The sequence below is a fragment of the Eulemur rufifrons genome, chromosome 9, assembly GCF_041146395.1.
Source record: "Eulemur rufifrons isolate Redbay chromosome 9, OSU_ERuf_1, whole genome shotgun sequence".
NCBI classification, from domain to species: Eukaryota; Metazoa; Chordata; class Mammalia; order Primates; family Lemuridae; genus Eulemur; species Eulemur rufifrons.
The window spans coordinates 5,676,635-5,695,467 of record NC_090991.1 but is presented as its reverse complement, the minus strand read 5'-3'; the positions used below and the strand labels follow the sequence as shown (position 1 = coordinate 5,695,467).

Below are 18,833 nucleotides of genomic sequence, written 5' to 3'. Positions count from 1 at the left end.
TGCCCAGCCACTGCCCACTCTCCTTCACCCATGGGGAACAGCAAGAGTGGGGCCCTGTCCAAGGAGATCCTGGAGGAGCTGCAGCTGAACACCAAGTTCACGGAGGAGGAGCTGTGTGCCTGGTACCAGTCCTTCCTGAAGGAGTGCCCCAGCGGCCGCATCACCCAGCAGGAGTTCCAGAGCATCTACGCCAAGTTCTTCCCGGACTCCGACCCCAAGGCCTACGCCCAGCACGTGTTCCGCAGCTTCGATGCCAACAGCGATGGCACCCTGGACTTCAAGGAGTACGTCATCGCCCTGCACATGACCACCGCGGGCAAGACCAACCAGAAGCTGGAGTGGGCCTTCTCCCTCTACGACGTGGACGGCAACGGCACCATCAGCAAGAACGAAGTGCTGGAGATTGTCATGGTCAGTGTCTCCCTCTGCCCTTCCGGCTGTGCCGATGCAGAAGGGCCAGAGCTGGGGGGCGGGATGGGGGGATTCAGGCCACCGGCTGCGAGAGTGCGGTAAAGGAGCGTCTCCACGATGCTGATGTCACTAGAGAGCTGGGCACTTGCCCACAGCTGCGTTTTCTTTTTAAAGAAGAATCCGGGTCTTTCCTAATACAGTCACGCACCGCATGACATTTTGGTCAACAGCGGACCACATATGTGATGGTGGTCCCCTAAGATGAGAATAGCACTGAAAAATCCCCATGGCCTAGTGACATCATAGCCATTGTAACCTCGTAGCACAGTTACTTTATTTTTAAAATAACTTTAGTGTAGCCTGAGTGCCCAGTGTTTAAAAAGTCTACAGCAGCGGACAGCAATGTCCTAGGCCTTCACGTTCACTCGCCTCTCACTCACTGACTCCCCCAGAGCAACTTCCAGTCCTGCAAGCTCCATTCGTGCATGTTAAGTTCCCTATACAGGTGTACCATTTTTATCTTTTATACCGTATTTTTACCGTGCCTTTTCTATGTTTCAATATGTCTAGGTACACAGATACTTGCCATTGTGTTACAACTGCCTACAGTAACTCAGCAGAGTAACACGCTGTAGCGGTGCGCAGCCCAGGAGCATAGACTGCACCCTGCGGCCTGGCTGTGCAGTGGCCGGACCGCCTGGGTCTGTGGAAGTACACGCTACGCTGCTCACACAACCGCAAAACCACCTGCACCGCCTTTCTCAGCATGTATCCCTGTCCTTTAGCAGCACATGACTGCATTTACATTTTTTGTCTTCCTCCCTCCTTCCTTTCCATCCCTCCCTCCTTCCCTGTTTTTTCATTAAAATGTCCTTCAAAATTCTCAGCAGTCCACAATCAAATTCTGTCACAATTCATTTTAAACACACAATAGGCTTCAAATATAAAGTAAAAAGAGGTCAGCGTTGGGGGCCATGAGCCCTGAGTGTGGGTCCTAACGTTCTCCCTGACGTGGGTGGGTCACCGCACGGTGAGCTGGGCACCTGTCCCGTGTCCTCGACCTGCTCTCTGTCCCCCCGGGCTCCCCGGGGCTCCCTGAGAGGCACACACGCCTCCACCTGCGCCCATTGCACACTCTCCTCTGTCTGTATTGTCCTAGTGTCAGATCACTTTTTGGGAATATTTTAGGTGTCTCAAAAATGGTTTTTATCTAATATATAAGTCAGTCGTGGAATTTAAAACCATGTGCAAAAGAAAATAAAAATTGCCTTTAATTCCAACATCCAGAGAAAAATTCCGTTAACATATTGGTGTATACCTTTATAGTTTTTATCTATATAATTTGAAACAATTTTAGAGCTGTGACATATTTACATTTGATTTTTATCATACTTTTTCCGTTACTCTTTTACCACGAGTTGTCCGTATCACTACAGAGTCTTCAAAGACATCTCAGTAGCTGCTCAGCATTCCGTCTCACGTAAAGGCCGTAAGATTCTAGCACTCCTATGTTTTTGGACATCAAGCCATTTCGATTTCTTTCCTATTATATCAGCTCTAGTCTCTTTCATTTCCTATCTTTCTACTGACTCTTTTTCAATTCCCTCGTCCCATGCCACTTGCTTTATTTTTCTAATTCCATCCTGTTGGTAGGGAGACTGTTGTTCATGATTTATATAATTTTTTGTGCATTTGTAATCATACTTTCATTTGCAGAGTTCTGCCGCCCTTATTAGGAGAAACCATAAATAAAATAGCCAAGCACGCGGCTTGTGGCCAGTGGGCTCATCCTCGGTGCTCAGCTTAGGGATCCCGTTAGTGGCAGGCACGTGTCCCCCTCATCGTCGTCTGGGCACAGCCCAGAGAGCAAGTCCCTCTGGATCGGCTGTGGGGTCTCTGGGTGGCCTGGGACAGGGACCAACTCTTCAGAGCTACGTGAGGATGCTGGGCCCAGCAGAAACCTACAAGTTGGTGCTCCTTGAAGAAAAGGAGGAGGAAGGGGAGGAGAAGGAAAGGAGGGAGGAAAGAGAAGGAAGAAGGGGGAAAGAAGGAAGGGAGGGAGGAGAAGGAAAGGAGAGAAAGAAAGGGGAGAGCAGAGGGAGGGAGGGAGGGCGCGTCAGTGGCCGAGGCTGTACAAGGCGGCAGAAGGCTCTGCTGTTCACCAGATCACAAGGGCATGGGCAGAGCACTGGCCTGGGAGTCAGACATAGAGGGTTCTAGTCCCAGCTCCGATACCTCCTAGCTGTGTTGCCATGGGGAAACTATACAACCGTCCTGGGCCCGAGTGATGAATCCGTGTTTTTTGCGACCTTTCCCGAGGCTCTGACGGTCTGTCCTTCCGTGCTGGAAGTGGGGTGGGCAGGCAGCCACTCCCGCGTTCAGCTGACATACCTGCACACGGTGCCCGTGGCTCAGGACAGACAGATGGGAGTTACGGGGGCCACCTACACTTGCATCCCTCTCGGGGCTGCCCGGAGCTGCTGGGTTTGGTCTCCGTGTGCCTTTTGTTACAGCAGCAGGGGGCTGAAAGGGACCTTCTCAAAGCTGCTGACCTAATTTCACAGGCATCCCTGCCCTTGTCTGACCTGTTCCCAGGTGTCTCCAGGGAGGCAGAAGGCTCTAGCCAGAGCCAGTATCCTCCAAATTCTCACCCAACACACCTGTATACACTCTGGGGCTGCCCCAACATCCAAGGATCCTTGAGTGTCCTCCCTGGGCCTGGCTAGCTCTGGTGTTCCTGAGTCTGTGGAATCCTAGAAACGTGGAGCTTGAAACAAGGTGCATGGAGCCACCTTGTCCCTTTCCCTGGTCTCCCAGGTCTGGAGGCACTTCCTGCCTTGCACACCCGGCTCCGTTGTTACAGAGACGAGGAGGGAGGTAAAAGCCATCCTTGAGCCCAGCCCTGTCTTTCTCTGGATCCGGGAGCCGAAGGTTAAATGGGGGCTTCCTTTGGGAAGTTCTTGTTGCCACCTCCCCCTCCCTTCCCCAGCCTCACCAGTGCCCACCAGGCATCGCAGCCACGCGGACGTGAGCAGTCTACGGCGTAACACAAGACTGAACAGCCAAAAACCTCTGGGCAGTAGGGTCTGAGATCGTGATTCCCAAACTCCCACCTCAGGGCTGCTGTGGCATTTTTCCCTGGGAAACTTTTTAATTCTTATTTTCTTTTTTTAATAAATGAAAGTAATATGTCTACATGATCAGAAAATTCAAAGAACAGAAAGATACAAAATAAGAAGTGAAAGCCTTTTTCATCCCTTCCCTGTCCCTCGGGGAGATCTCAAAAATACAAATGCCCAGGCCCACAACTGGAAATTGCATTCAGTAGCTCAGACAGTGGCTTGGGCACCTGTATTGCAGCCATTGCCTTAGGGGATGCCTGGTCCCCCAGCCTGTCTGGGCACTGAGAGAGGGGCACTGTGTTGGAAGTGACCCAAGGTCCCCAGTGTGTTTTCCATGATGGCTGTACCAATTTACATTCCCACCAACAGTGTACCAGGGTTCCCTTTTCTCTACACCCCTGCCAACACCTATTACCTCTCGTCTTTTTGATAAGAGCCGTCCTAACAGGTATGAGGGGCTATCTCATTGTGGTTCTGATTAGCATTTCCTGGATGATTAGTGACGTCGAGCACATTTTCATATACCTGTTGGCCACTTGTATGTCTCCTTTGCAGAAATGTCTATTCAGGTTCTTTGCCCATGTTTTCAGCTGGGTGATTTGTTCTTTTGCTATTGAGTTATAGGAGTTCCTTATATGTTTTTGATATTAACCCTGTATCAGATATATGGTCTATAGATGTTTTTCCCATTCCGTAAATTGCCTTTTCATTTTTTTTTTTTGGTTGTTTCCTTTGCCATGCAGAAGGTTTTTAGTTTGATGTAATCCCACTTGTTTATTTTTGCTTTTGTTTCCTATGCTTTTGGTGTCATATCCAAAAAGTTATCGTCAAGACCAATGTCAAGAAGCTTTTCTCTTATGTTTTTGTTGGAGTTTTACAGTTTCAGGTATCAGAGCTAAGTGTTTGATCCATTTTGAGCAGATTTTTGTGCACGGTGTAAGACGTGGGTTTTCCCACGGTTACCAGCCCTTACAGTTCCTTCTAACAAGTTCTTTCTCTTGATTTGGTACAGGCTATTTTTAAAATGATCAATCCTGAGGATATGAAGCACCTGCCAGATGATGAAAACACACCAGAAAAGAGAGCTGAGAAGATCTGGAAGTTCTTTGGAAAAAAAGATGATGGTGAATTCCTTTTCTTTCATTGCCTTTGATTTGACAGTCTCGGGCTGTTTCCTGGAGACTCCAGTAAGATTTATTCTTCTGAGTCATAGTGGCCAGGCAGGATGGGGGACACCTCATCCCATCTTGCTGTCTAAAGGGTCTGAGGGAGGAATGGCCTAACGGTCATTTCTGCCACCAGTTCCTCTGCCACCCTGGAGCTGACACTGCTAAAGGGAAGAAGGGAAGTGGCACCACAACCCTGTGGCTTACACAACTCCTTTGCTGCCTGGGAGTCCTGGGGTCAGCCAGGTGGGGGAGGAAGCTCTGAATTACGGAGTGCTTTGGAAGAAAAACATCTCTTGTTGTAACAGAGTTATCCTACATTAAGGAATAGTAAAAAGTAAAGGCAATAAGCTCTGTAGCAATTTGCATGCAAATGGTGAGTTAAGAGGAATTGCAAATCCCTTTCTCTTTAAATGGAGAGTCCATTCTTTGAACACTTTGGCTTACTCTACTTGTTTTTTAAAATACTTTCTGCATGATTAGGAAAAGGGCAAACTTCAGCTCAGCCTAGCTTTGATTTAACATCATGTCCCAAGTATGTGGAATCTAAATTTATGTGGTTTTACTCTAGGAAGTTCATTTGGGTCCTCAGAGAAGAACCACTCTAGATTGCTAGAAATTTATGGGAGAAAGGCTGGTGAGAGAAAGTGGAGAGGGGTCTAGAGGGGGGCTGAGGAAGCCACCAAACTGCCACACAGGGAGAGAGGGAAGGAAGGAAGGTTGGGTAAGAAACGTCTTAGATGCAGCGTATTCTAAGAAAGTGTGGGCAGATCTGCTGGGGTGTCCTCAGCTGTCTTAGTGCCCCGGGCTGGAAACGGACCATGAAAAGCATGATCTTGCCTTGAAAGCAGTGATGGATTCCAGAACTCAGCTGGAGCCGTTGGTCCGTGACGCTCACAGCCAACACAGGAAGGCTACGGCAGAGGAGTGGGTGTCAGGCCGGGGCTAGAGACTCCCAGGCCACAGACTATCGCCAGAGGGGCTGGAATGATGAAAATGAGTCATGTAGACAGTAGCCCCCCAAGTGATGGACACTGGCTAATAGCAGAGAATGCATGTCTGGTCTGATTGCTTCCAGCATATTCCACGTGGGACTATGGGTGCCACATCATCTGATTATTTTTAAAGAGAAGCTCGCCAGTGAGATTTTCAAAATCCGAAGGGCCTCAACTGGTAAAACACAGCGTTGCTCAAACATATCTGAGGGGCCAGCACCGGCCCCTTGGGTGACCTCTGGGGGCAGTCTCTTGGCAGGGTTCAAGAAGAAAAACCTGAGTGGGACACTAAATAAGGACAGAGAGATGATCCTGTTCCTACTAATCTGCTGTCCAATGATGAAGTCAGAGAGGCACGAAGGTCGTGGGGGTGGAGACGCGGGTGAGCCGACGAGGGGCACAGGGTGTCAGGGGAGCTCACTCGCACGTGCCGACGCTGCACTCACGCCACCCGAAAGTGAGCACCCCCTGAGATCCTGTGCCGGGCGCTCCGTGCACCCTGCCCTCATCCGGCCCTGCCTGGCACGCCTCCTTTGAGCAGCTTCTCATTTGCACATGTCCTGGCTGCTTAAGGGCCTTCCTTCGGCACCTCACCCCACTGGCTCCCTAACCCCCTTCGCAGCCTCTCTCTGGGTCTGCGTTAAGTCCTGTGTTCTGCTACTTGCTCATCTGAAAACTGACCCAAGTGAACATCCCAGGAGGGGATGGTGTCAGAGAGCTGACGTGTTACTCCTGCGGGTGACGTGTGTGTGACGTGTGTATGTGTTTCCACGTGACCCATCTGGAAAATCACCTCACCACAGGGTCAGGCCCTGATGATGGGAGTTCTAAGCTCTGTGTGAGGCTGGTTGGGCGGGGGGACGGGGGAGCTGGGACTTTAAAACCCAAATTTCCCCACCCAGATTTGTGCAGGGAGCCATCCTGGATCCTAACCCAGAAGGGATTAAGGAGACCCAAAAGGTCCAGTACATAAACCAGTGGAAATCAAATTCGGTTCAGCAGAGCTTTCTTGAGCACCTACCATGTGCTGGGCACCATGAGCACACAACCATGAGCAGAGAGGAGCAGCCGTCTCACTCTAGAGTTATTTCTACATGTCACTGACTTCCCCATCAGTCCCACCTGGGGAGGGACTTGATCCCTTCTATTGCACGCCCCGCCTCCGCCCCCTGCAACAGCCTCAACCCCAAGCACGGTGGCATCTGGGCTCAGGAACACGTATTTACCTAATTGCTCTGAGTACAGTAGCCACTAGTGAAAACACTGAGAAACTGAGCCTGGCTGGAGCAAGGCTCTCGCTCCGTCCTGACGCCAAGTGAGGAGGCAGATCAGGTTGGGGGATGCGCGGATGGATGCGAAGGAAGGAGGTGTCAGCAGTTGTCAACTAGGAATCATGGGGCTGCCCGTGTGCTGCAGGGGCCAGAGGGACCTCCCTGCAAGCCAGGCTGTCCCTTAAATCCCACCGGACCCCTCGTCTGCCTCTCGCTCCCTACGCCCCCCGGGGGGGGGCGGGGAATGGGGGCAGCATTCCCCACTTCTTGTTTGCTTTGCTCAGCCCCTCAAAAGTTCCCCTAGAATTTGAGGCTTGAGACTTGAGCAAATATTGAATATGTAATAATTATGAATAGTAATAGTTATTATGTAAACATTTAATAACCAGCAAGGCACAATAAATACGTTCGCACTGGGGATACCGGCTGGATGTCAGCCTCACGGCAGCTTGACAGGCTACCAGTCCTGACTGTTATGTGCATTTTTCCCAATGCACAGATAAACTCACAGAGGAAGAATTCATCGAGGGGACCCTGGCCAATAAGGAGATTCTACGACTGATCCAGTTTGAGCCTCAAAAAGTGAAGGAGAAGTTAAAGGAAAAGAAACCCTGATGTCAACAGCTCAGCTCCGCCCACCACTCTCAGGACACCTGTGACTGCACACACACACACACACACACACACTCACACACTCAGGGCCAAGAGAGGTCTGCACACCCACAGCACAGCTCCCTGCCAGACCGAAGCGTGTTTAGCAATCCACCAGTTCTTTCTTCCCCATCTCTAGTGTCCCTCCTGCCACACCCCACCGGCCTCTGCTCCCTCTGCCCTCCCAGCCCGTGCGTGGCCCTGTGATAATCCCAGGATTAGGTCGTAGGAGCCCTAAGAACCCCCCACCCCCGTGTAAGCTCCTTTGTGGAGTGCAGGGTAAGCAGGTTCCAATAAACGCAAGGGGAGCTGTGCGTGCTGCCGGCTGGTCATTCTTCCATTGGAAAAGGAAACGAGTCACGCCGGCTGGCCCTCAAGGATGGGGACGTGTGGCGACCGCAGGGCTAGGCCAGGGTGCTGAGCCTGTGGTGCAGGACAACACTGGCACGGTCCTGCTCTCACGGCACTCACTGTCCAGGATGGACCTGGAAGGAGTCGGCAGCAGTGGCCGAGGTTACCATGGAAACGGGGAGAGCACGTGGGAAGACAATGGGAGGGGCCCTCTTGTCAGGGGGGGATCAGGGACGACTTTTCTGATGAAGGGACATTTAAATTCAGGCCGGACAGAGCGTGGCAGGAGTCTCGTGTCTCACAGCACTGGGGCGGGAGTGAGCGTCACGTGTTCCAGGGCTGTGAGGAGCCCAGGTGGCTGGAGGGCCGTGGGGGCGGGGGCGGGGGCGGACAACCCGAGGCTTTCCTGCAGGGCCAGGCGGAGAGGGCGCAGGGTGGCAGCCAGGGCTGTGGCTCGGGCGCTGGGTGGATAGCGGCGCCCTCCACCGGGGTGGGAAGCGTGGGGAGCATTACTGATCTCAGCAGACGGTGGTGAGTTCAGCTCCCGTATGGTGAGTGGAGGGAACAGCCATTGACGTCCCTGAGGCCCCACATTTTAGAGACAAGGAAATGGAGGCTCGGCGACAGGAAGCAGCTTGCACAGGCTCAGCCAGCGGACGAGCAGAGGCCAGGCCAGGGCTGCCCACTTTCCCCCCTCCCCCACCTCCTCACGGCTCCAGGGCCTGGGACACCCAGGAACTCCAGCCTTGTGTCCCAAGGTGAGGTCAGAAAAATAGGTGGATGCCCTGGACTCTTGCCTGACCTGTATGCAACCTCCACTGGCTGGTGTCGTGGGTGATCCCCCCTCCCGGCTGTGGCCGCAGCAATGGCACGATCCCCACCGCCAGAGAGCGCTCCTCCTTGCGGGGCGCGGACATGAGCATGAACACGCACACAGCGTCTCCTGCGAGCCGGGATCACGCTGGACTCCGTGTGGCATTATTTCATTCACGGAGGTGTTATCATCTCCATGGCACAGATTGGGACACCGAGGCCAGGAAGTCAGGGTGGGATTTGTACTTAAACTAGAGTCCCCTTAGTCGCTCCAGGCTGCCCCGGCAGTTTTGACCTGGACACTACAAAAGAGAGACCACTGGGATGGCATAGTGTCCCGGCTGGAAGGGAGAGGGAGGCTACACAGCATCCGGTCCAGCGGTTCTGGGAGGAGGAGGGCTATTATTAGAATCACCTGCCCAAGACACTCCTCTGGTGTAGACACAGTGGGCCTTCCAAGAGCCAGCTCGGGGGAGAAAAAGGACCTTGTGTCCAGCCTGAGTGGCCTAGGGACACAGCCAAAGGGCTCAATGCTTTATGCCAGTGATTTGCACCACCCTCCATGAGTGAATCTGGTTGCCTGGGGTATGAGGCTGGGGGCTTTTCACATCTCTCTGAGGTCAGGGTATCATTGTCACTTGAGTCTAAAAGGACAGACACTGTATGATAAGGTCCTTGTTGGTCTGTGGTTCAATGAGAAGCATAAAAAAGGGGGTATCTGGAGCCTCTATTAGCCAATGGAGAACCAAAGAGTAATAACCTAATTAGCACCTCCTTTGTTGGCTTAGGGTGGATGGACCACCTGGTCCTATACCTCCTGTTTGTGCAGCTCTATGGCACCATGGGAAATACGCAGGAAGCAGCATAAAGCCCCGCTTGGCTGAAGGGAAGAGAAGGCGGTCGCGGTGATGATAAGCTATGTCATCATGACTCTTCCAGATGCAAAGGACAGAACACCCAGCACAAACTGCTATGGCACAAATAGAAATTGGTTGGCTCTCATAACCTCAAATGCTAGGAGTATTGCTAGCTTCAGGTCTGGCTTCATCCAGGGGCTCCAACGATGTCTCAGGGTTCATTTTTCCATCTCCTGGTTCTGCTTTCTGCTGTCATCACCATTCTCAGATGGGTCCTCCCCATGCTGGCAAGGTGGTCACCAGAAGATCCAGGCTGACTTCACAGTTCCAATTTCAGTGGAAAACAGAAAATGCTTTTCTGTCAAGAGTCCCAGCCGAAGTGTCAGGATCACTTTTCGCTGCCTCTGATTGGTGGCATGTTCATCCCTGCCCCGATGTCTGCTGCCAGGAGGGCGTAGCACTCTCCTTGGCCAAGCAGATTTTTACACCCATCCCTGAAGCTGAGGATGGAGTCAGGACAACTCAAGTTTTACGGACTGAGAATGGGAGATGTGTGGTTTCCAAGAAGAAAATTGGGGTGCTGTAAGTATAGGAAGGGTGAATTCTCAAAATAGATGTCCACTCTAGAGACCTTGGGGAAGTCATTTCATGTCTCTGAGTTCCTGCTTCCTCATGGACATGTGAACTCAGGGGCAGAAACCGGTCTCTTTAAGAACAATAATCCAAACCTCCCCTGGCCCCTGTTGCCAGCTGCTCACATAGAACCTCAGCCCCTTGGGCACTTCTTAGCATCCCCAGGAGATTCACCAGTAGGTCCCTCAGTTCCAGGTGCCATTGCCTCCCCCAGGCACCACATTCCAACCACAGGCAGGACTACAGTGCTCCCGACACGCCCATGCTGTGTGCTAGTCTCCTGGGGAGGCTTCTAGGTTAGAGTCTGTCAGAGTGGTCCCTGGGGAGTAGCATGTGTTCTAGAAACAGCTCTTCTATAATAGCTTTTGTCAGTAGCTTCTCTTCTATCACCCAGCTCAGACATTGTCCATGGAGCCAGGTGGGGCCAGATACGATGCTGCTGCCCACTTCACCCCAATTTCTATTCCCTGGTTACACAAACTTATCAGACAAGCCCAGAAAAGTCATGTCTTAGGCTCCAGCAAGGAGACCACCCCTTAAAAACCACAAAACTGGGCCAGCTGCACCCCACTGACTACACTGAGACTGGTGAGAATCGGTAGCCTCTGTTCTTAGGGAAGCATTTCCGAGTTCTCACTGCTGCACAGGTGAAAGGCTCACTTTATTTGGACTTCAGCAAGGTATGTCAGTTTCCAGAGAAGGCTTCACCTCTGTCCTCTCTGCCTTATCCGGTGCTCTCAACCTTGGTCACGTACTAAAGTCTTTGACACCAAAAGCACAGGCAGCAAAAGAAAAAAAACAGATAAATTGGACTTCATCAAAATTTAAAACTTTTGTACATAAAAGGGTACTAGCGGGAAAGCAAAAAGACCATCCACAGAATGGGAGAAAATATTTTCAAATAATATATTTGGTAAGGGGTGAATATCCAGAATATGTAAAGAACTCCTATAACTCAACAACAATAGAAAACAACCCAACTTTAGAAATGGGCGAAGACTTGAATAGACATTTTTCTAAAAAAGACATACAAATGGCCAATCGGCAAGCACATTGAAAATACGCTCAACACGGTCAGTCATTTAAAGATGCACATCAAAACCACAATGAGATGCCATCTCACAGCCATTAGGACAGCTATTGTATTAATAAAAAAAATGGAAAGTAAATGTTGGCGAGGACATGGAGAAATTGGAACCCTCGTGCCTTGCTGGTGGGAGTATAAAACACGCAGCTGCTGCAGAAAACAGTTTCCAGGTTCCTCAGAATGTTACACATAGAATCACCATGTGATTCAGCAGTTCCACTTCTAGGTATACTCAAAAATTTGAATGCAGGAACTCAAACATATTTATATGCCCTTATCCATAGCAGCATTCTTCACAATAGCCAAATGGTAGAAACATCTCCGAGTGTTGATGGATGGATGGATGGGTGGATGAACAAATGTGGTATATTCCATACAACGGAATATTCTTCAGCCCCAAAAGGGGAAGGAAATTCTGATGCATGCTACAATATGGATGACTCTAGAGGACATTATGCTGAGTGAAATAAGCCAATCGCAAAAGGACAAATACTGTATGATTCCATTTATAAGATGTAGCTAAAATAGGCAAATCAATAGAGACAGAAAGTAGAACAGAGGTTCCCCGGGGGCCGGAGGGAGGGAGGGAAAGGAAGTTGTTGTTTACTGGGTACAGAGTTTCAGTTCAGGAAGATGAAAAGAGTTCCGGAGATGGATAGTAGAGATGGTTCCACAACAAGGTGAATGCACTTCGTACCACTGAACTGTACACTTAAAAATGGCTAAAATGGTAAATTTTTGCCACAGTATAGAAAAAAAAATCACTCAGAAACTTATAAAAATACTAATTCCCAGGCCCATTTGGACTAATTCAGTCAGAATCTCTGGAGCCAGAGGCAGTCATTGGTCTTTTTATAAAGCTTCCCAGGAGCTTGTCATGCCAGGATTGAGAACCACTAGGCCGGACCTTCACGGCAGTGAGCTCACTGAAATGATCCAGAAAGTGGGTTAGAAAAGGAGCAACAGTCAGACAGTCATCTTCCACCCTTTTCACCTCTTACCTCTACTTCGGGCCCCTCCCCTCTGCCCACTCCTCTGGCCCCTGAGACCAAATTTAAGACAATGGACCACCCAGGACCCTGGCTAAATGCCACAGCCCCTTTTCCCACTTCCGGCCAGGTAGAGTGCACCAGATTCTCCAGGGGTAGGAGAGAACTTCAGCTCCGATGAGGAGCAAATGTAAAAGAATTGACAAAATGCAGATCAAATTAAGTAAACTTGTTTTAATCATCAGCAGGACAAGAGCAAGCAGTGTGTGGAGAGAGAGGTGGAGGACGTATTGACAGATGCTTTGGGGGGGGGGAAACATGTTTTGCCTAATAGGGGCAAGATCCCGGATCACTTACTCCCAGCAGCATCCAGTGCTCCTAAGAGACATTTCTGCGCCGTGTCATTCGAGGAATGTGTGTAGAGCACCTAGTCTGAACCGGCATCGTGCCGGGTATGTGCCGGGAATACGCGATGGCCCCAGCTTTCTGGGAGCTCACAGGCTGATGAGGCAGGGCAGGGGCATTTGCAGAAAAGGGAAAATTAGAAGGACATATATTTTAGGGATCAAACTATGGATAATCTGGACACCAAACAATAAGTCTCTGCTTCATTATGCACTTGCCTAACGCCTTTGCTTCCGTTTCCAACCTGCACACCAAGGTGGGCGGCACTCACCATGGGGCAACATGTAAGGGGCTCCAAAAGGCCCCGTAGTCAAGATAAATAATATTTTAATGTGATTGTTTAAAAATCAAAATTAATGTTAAAAGTCCCTGCCTGATGGACAAAGTACCAACATTTCAGATGAAGTCAGGGTGGGAGCCTATCCTCATACGAGCTGGTCTCACCCCCCGCACCCATATCCTGGCTCCAGTTCCAGTAACATTTTATTTCTGTAAATGACGCGTGGGCTGTAGTTTGTGGATTTGACTTTTTATAATATTGCATTGAAATATAATTTATTTTGCTTGCTGAGTTTTTCAGAGGTGAGAGCCTCGGTTGTCTCACCCTTGCCCCGGCCCCACTGCAAAGCATCCTTGAGCACAGAGTTGCCAGGAAAAGACAGGATGTGTGACTAAATTCAAATGTCACATAAAATAAGTCCCATGGGAGACACTTACACAAGCTTGCTTGTCTGACATTCAAATGCAACCGAGTAGCATGTGTTTTTATTTGCTAAATATGGCAGCCGTCTTTGAGAAGAGTCGTTTCGGCCCCCTAGGATAAGGTAGCATTCGGTCACACGGCAACATGCTCCACCCACATACACGTGCATTTTCCATGCTGTGAAAGCGACAGTCCTGGGCACGAACACACTGTTCCATAGGATGTTCCTCCCTTGTCCTTCCTTCAGCCTCTTGCCTTACAGCTTTAGTCACTGAGCCTGGACCCTCCTCAGTCTCCGTAGGTCAGGAGCTGGCCCACGACGCAGACTGCCCATCAGCAGGACGGGTCCCACAGGCCCAGCCGCTGTGGAGCCCTGGGTCTCTCAGTGCCACCCTGGGCATGTCCAGATAGCTTTACCGCCTGCTTCCGGCACCCTTTCCTGTCTGGGGAGAATTCTTTCAGCGGGGACTCCGGTCAGGGAGCATAGTAGGTAAACCTCCTGCAGCAGAAGGTGTGACCATCAACACACTGGTGGCAAACCAAAAATGTCAGGGCCATTCCTTGCCCCACGGGAATGGCAGAGCAGGTCAGGCTTGTAGAAGCCACGCTCAGAAAGGCAGATGGAGCCAGAAAAGAGAGGAAAGGACCCAGGATGACCTTCAGAGGGTCTCCAGGGAGCCAGGGCCAATCCTCACAGGAAGGACGGGGTTGTTACAGATCAAACAGAACTTCTGCCGACCCCGCACAGAGGACGGAGGCAGAGAAAGGGAGGCAGAGCTCGACGGCAGAGAGGGAGCAGAGGAGCAGGAGAGGAGTGTGGTTCTGGTGGGCGACGCAGGCTACACACGGTCCGAGGAGGGCAGGTGCATCGCAGCGGGGCTGGAATGCAGAGCCCTCTCCCTCTACCCTGCCGCGGCCATGCCGGGGGAGGGGGGCTCTGACTGCCCCCACCCTGCCCCGTGTTTCCCAGGCTGGGCTTGCATCGGCATTAGCCGGGACGCTTGTTAAACAGTTCCAATTCCCAGCCCTCACCCCAGACTCATCTCTTAGAATCCAGGCCACGAGTCGAGTATTCTGCATTGAAAAAGCTTCCCGGGCGATGCGTGTGCACCGAAACCCAGCCCCAGCGGGGAACACTGTGCCGCCGGGGGAAGGAACAGATAATGTCTGGCCTCTCTCCTTACGGTGGGGTCCATTCCCTTGAATTTAAGGCCAGGCCCCAGGGTCTCAGGGCCATTTTGGTGGGCGTTATTAGGGTGACAAGGCCAGGCAGAACGCATGGGCGTCACACAGCCTCTTTTACACAGAACCCGAAGGACTTTGGAAGGACTTTGAGACAGACTTCCTGTCAAAGTGCCATGGTGAACGGGATGAGAACAGTTCTGAGCTCAGCGACATCCATCCTGCTCTGCCTCCTTCCTTGGCCCTCTCAGAAGTTCCCGGAAGCAGAGGTAGAGCAGTGGGCTCCGCCCTAGATCTCACTCTCTTCTAGAATCTCCTCCATGGTGTTGGCCAGGGTGACATCACCCTCGCTATACTCAGACAGGCTGCTGGCCCGGGGCCAGGGTGCGTGGCCCTGGTGGGGCCGGGCTCCCAGCTCCCCCAGCCCCCTCATGGCCAGGTGCAGGAGCTGCCCGCTGTTGAGTGAGGGCTGCAGCTTCCGAAGCCTCTCGGCGCCATCTCCCTCCGAGAGCTTCTTGGGACTTTTGCCCAGGAACCGGAGGTTCTTGCCCAGGCCACAGGCTCTGCAGCCCGAGTGACGGGCCAGCAGGAAGCGGACCCAGTGCTTCCGAAGCTCGGCCTTCACCTGTCAGGAGAGACGGGGCGGAGTTACCGTCTTGGAGTCATTTAGTCATGTGGTCATGCAGCAAAGATTCATTGAGCAGCCACGCTGGGCTTCCTTGGGAAATTTACCTTCTAACTGGAGGAGATTAACAAAGAGGCAGACAGAGACACACAAGCACATCAGATGGTGGATGCTGCGAGACCGTCAAGCGGGACAGTGTGGAAAGGATACAAAACTGGAGATGTGGAGGTCAGGAAAGGACCGTGCCGAGGTGGCATTTAAGCTGAAACCTGCCGCGGATAAGGAGCCCCTGCGTGAAGATACAGAAGTGGCAGCGGTGGGCGAGACGGAAGAGGGTTGGCGGTCAGGAAGCTGACATTCCAGTGAGAGGAGACAGAAAAAAATACCTAAACCTGGAGTGGGGTAGGGGAGATTGAAAGGAGGCTGGAAACTCACTAAAGACGGGAGAAAACACCTGTCCCGTCCCCTGCCCCTCCCCCTTCAAGCCTTTCCCAAGGGGAGCAGAGAGCTAGTTGGGGCCGTGCAGTAATATTAACAATAATAGTAATCATAGCTCTCCAGTGCTTGGCATGCCTGGGCCAACATGATGAGGTAGGGACGGTTATAATTCCCATTTTACCGATAGGGAGACTGAGGCTAAACAAGGCACAGTGACATACCTAACTCACAGAGCTCCTAAGTGGATGAGCCAAGGCTTAAATCCAAATTTTTGGACTCCCAAGTTCAAGCTTGTTTCCTCCTCCACACTTGAATACCGCTATCTCCAGTGGGGCCAGGGCTGCGTTCTGAACTTCCTTACACCCATCCTGACACCGTTTCCCATTGGTCTAAGCAGCGTCCTGTTCTCTCTCCTGGCGGCTCACGGTGCAAATTTGTCCCAACATGTGCTGGCCATTGCACGTTCCCCACAGCACCATCCCTAGGGCACAGGATTCCAGCCCCACCGCAGGATGCCGGGATGGCAACATGGAAATCTTACCTCTCCATTGGCAAAGCCATACTGCAAGGCCACTAGGAATCCCTGGAACAGAAAGAAGACAAGGCATGAGATTTGACGCGGTGGATGTCTCTGTGTCTCTGAGAGTTACTGGCAAAGTCTAAGGGCCTGCCTCAGTCGGAGGAGCCCCCAGAAGAGGCAACTACACTGCTTATACTAACTAGAGCTAGTCATTCATTCAGTTATACAAGTACTGGCCAAGGCCACCGTCCCATTTCTACTTGTCCATAGTGAGCACTGGCTAATTTTTTTGTCTGACTTGCATCTTTCCCTTTTGGAATCTGACCCTCCCCTACTCCCTGAGCTTCCGGCGGGGCAGGGCTGTCAATCATGCGGTTCCCACGTTTTAGGATGGCCATCACCACAATCAGCCCAAATGGGCCTGTGACCCAAGCAGGGCCAATCAGAGTTCTTTTCACTAGGAGGGAGGAGAAAGTTGCACTCTCTTCCCTGCGTTTGCCAGCTGCATAGATGATGCAAGCCCAGAGATACTGGTGGGCATCTTCCCCGTCACATGGAGAGAGCCTGTCTGAGGCTGAAGCCAACACAGAGAAAAGCAGAGGCCAGAGATGGTGACAGACAGATTTCTGATGCTACTTTCTGAGTACCTGGTTCCAGCTATGCCTGGTCCTGAAATTTTCAGTTATGTAAGATAATAAATACTCCTTTCTCCTGTGAGAATATTTCTTTAGAAATGATAGACCATCTCCCACCTGTGTCACTGGCTTCATCTTGTACCACGCTTGCCCTCAGCCACTCTATTCCAGCCACCCAGGCCTTGCGGCCTCCTCCAGCATGTCAAGCTTAGGTATTGGGCATCTACTGCTGTATAACATTGTGGATCAAAACAGTAAAGATTTATCATCTCGCACACTTTCTGTGGCCAAGAATCTGGCAGTGGCTTAGCTGGGTGTTCTAACTCAAGGTAACTCTTAAGTTGTCGTCAAGATGTTGGTTGGAACTGCAGTCATCTGACCACTTGACTTGCTTCCAAGGCAGCTCCCGTGGCTGGCAAGCTGGGGCTGTGGTTGGTGGGAGGCCACGGTCTCTCTCCAGTGAGTGACTTGAGTGTCCTCATGAAATGGCAGCTGGCTTCTCCCAGGGGGTGGGATCCAAGAGAGGGAGGCAGAAGCTGCAACCCCTTTTATGACCCAGCCTCACAAAGTCACACACCTTCATGTCCACAGTATCCTAATGGTCACAGGTCACCCCTATTCCTTGTGGGAGGGGTGGACACAAGGGCATGAATACCAGGAGGAGACACTGAGTCCCTTCACTCTTTCTGTTTCTGGACCATTCTTCCTCGATCTCTGCCTACCTGGCTTCTCAAAATTCAGGTCTTAGCTCAAATATTACCAAAAAGAGGTCTTTCCAGACCATCCAATTTTTGTTAGCAGTCACCATCACAGAACTCTATTTTGTATTCTTCATGCCACCAGAGCTATATTGTTACTTATTTGTCTACCTGGTTGTTCTCTGTTCCTCCCTGGCCCCCATCCCCAACAAGACTAGCATCCTTATCTAGTCTTTTCAACGCCAGATCCCCAGCACCTAAAACCATGCCCATCACAAAACAGGAGCTCAAAAATATTTGTTGAATGAATAAGTGAGTGAATGAATGGAGTTTCTGTCACTTACCACTATAAAAGAATCTTGCCTTGTACAATGTCAGATATGACAACGTAATTCCCTTTTTATTCTCTTCCTAGTTATTTAGAATTATGGACACAAGGGTTAAAATGAAAACAATAGGCCACCTTTCTATGGCATTTTCATTTACAAAGCATTTGTGTTGGGGAAGTTTCAATAAAGGAATAATCTCTTGAATTTGGAACATTTTTCTGGACTCACTGCTTAACTGCCAGAGGTCTGGCATCAAAGAGGCTTCAGTTAATGTTTGTTTCCATTGTTTTCCCCAGACTTCTATGCTCCCTGATTTGTCAGTCACCATGACAACCTACGTGCCCTGGCTTTCCCTAATTGACGGAGAGCCTGTGGAATGGGGCCGTGTGTCTGACCTGCCGGAGTTGGGTGTGTGTTCTGGGTACCTGAGTGCTGGTGGGAAAAATCTCATAAAATGCCAGAACTCACAGACAAGGACACATTTTTAACTCAAGGGGGAAGGTCCCGGTGGCAGGGACCTCCAACATCTCATGATGATAATGACATGTGTCCCCGGGGAAGGTGTTTCTCCGCTTCCTTACATAAGCCTTGTTCACACGTCCCTTCTGGAGCCAGGCCAGGATCCGTGTGCTGGCAGTCACGACATCAACCCTATATTGGATCCTGCCCCCGAGTGTGGAATTTCCCTTCTCTCGTACACCAGATATTTCATAGCTGTATCTGCTCAATAGGGGCACGGTGGTGCCAGTTAGCCGTCTGCACACGTGCACTCTCAGCAGAGGTTCACGGCGGCCTTGCGCAGCTGGCACGGCAGGTGATATAATATTTGCCTCCGGGCACACGATATCAGAAGGGCCTTTCAGTGAGCCAGGATTCTCACAAACAAGTTGGCTAAAATAAGATTTCACATGACAAATGTGGCTTTTCACTTCTTCAGGCTCTTGCTTCACTG

At 51.0% G+C, this 18,833-nt stretch overlaps 2 protein-coding genes across 2 annotated transcripts in view; one reads left to right on the top strand and one right to left on the bottom strand.

The window, feature by feature from the left end:
• Positions 1-30: 30 nt before the first annotated feature.
• On the top strand, positions 31-7,580 carry RCVRN (recoverin). Its single transcript, XM_069483244.1, has 3 exons — positions 31-411; positions 4,546-4,657; positions 7,465-7,580. Exons 1-3 carry the CDS (start codon positions 31-33, stop codon positions 7,578-7,580), a joined length of 609 nt encoding a protein of 202 aa, XP_069339345.1.
• Positions 7,581-12,607: 5,027 nt separating this feature from the next.
• GLP2R (glucagon like peptide 2 receptor) overlaps positions 12,608-18,833 on the bottom strand; it is a 42,819-nt gene continuing 36,593 nt past the window's right edge. Inside the window, exons 9-10 of the mRNA XM_069483242.1 lie at positions 16,241-16,282; positions 12,608-15,261 (exon numbers count right to left, since the gene is read on the bottom strand). Of these exons, the coding sequence (XP_069339343.1) occupies positions 14,926-15,261; positions 16,241-16,282 (378 nt within the window). The 3' untranslated portion in view covers positions 12,608-14,925. The remainder of the gene's footprint in view (positions 15,262-16,240; positions 16,283-18,833) is intronic.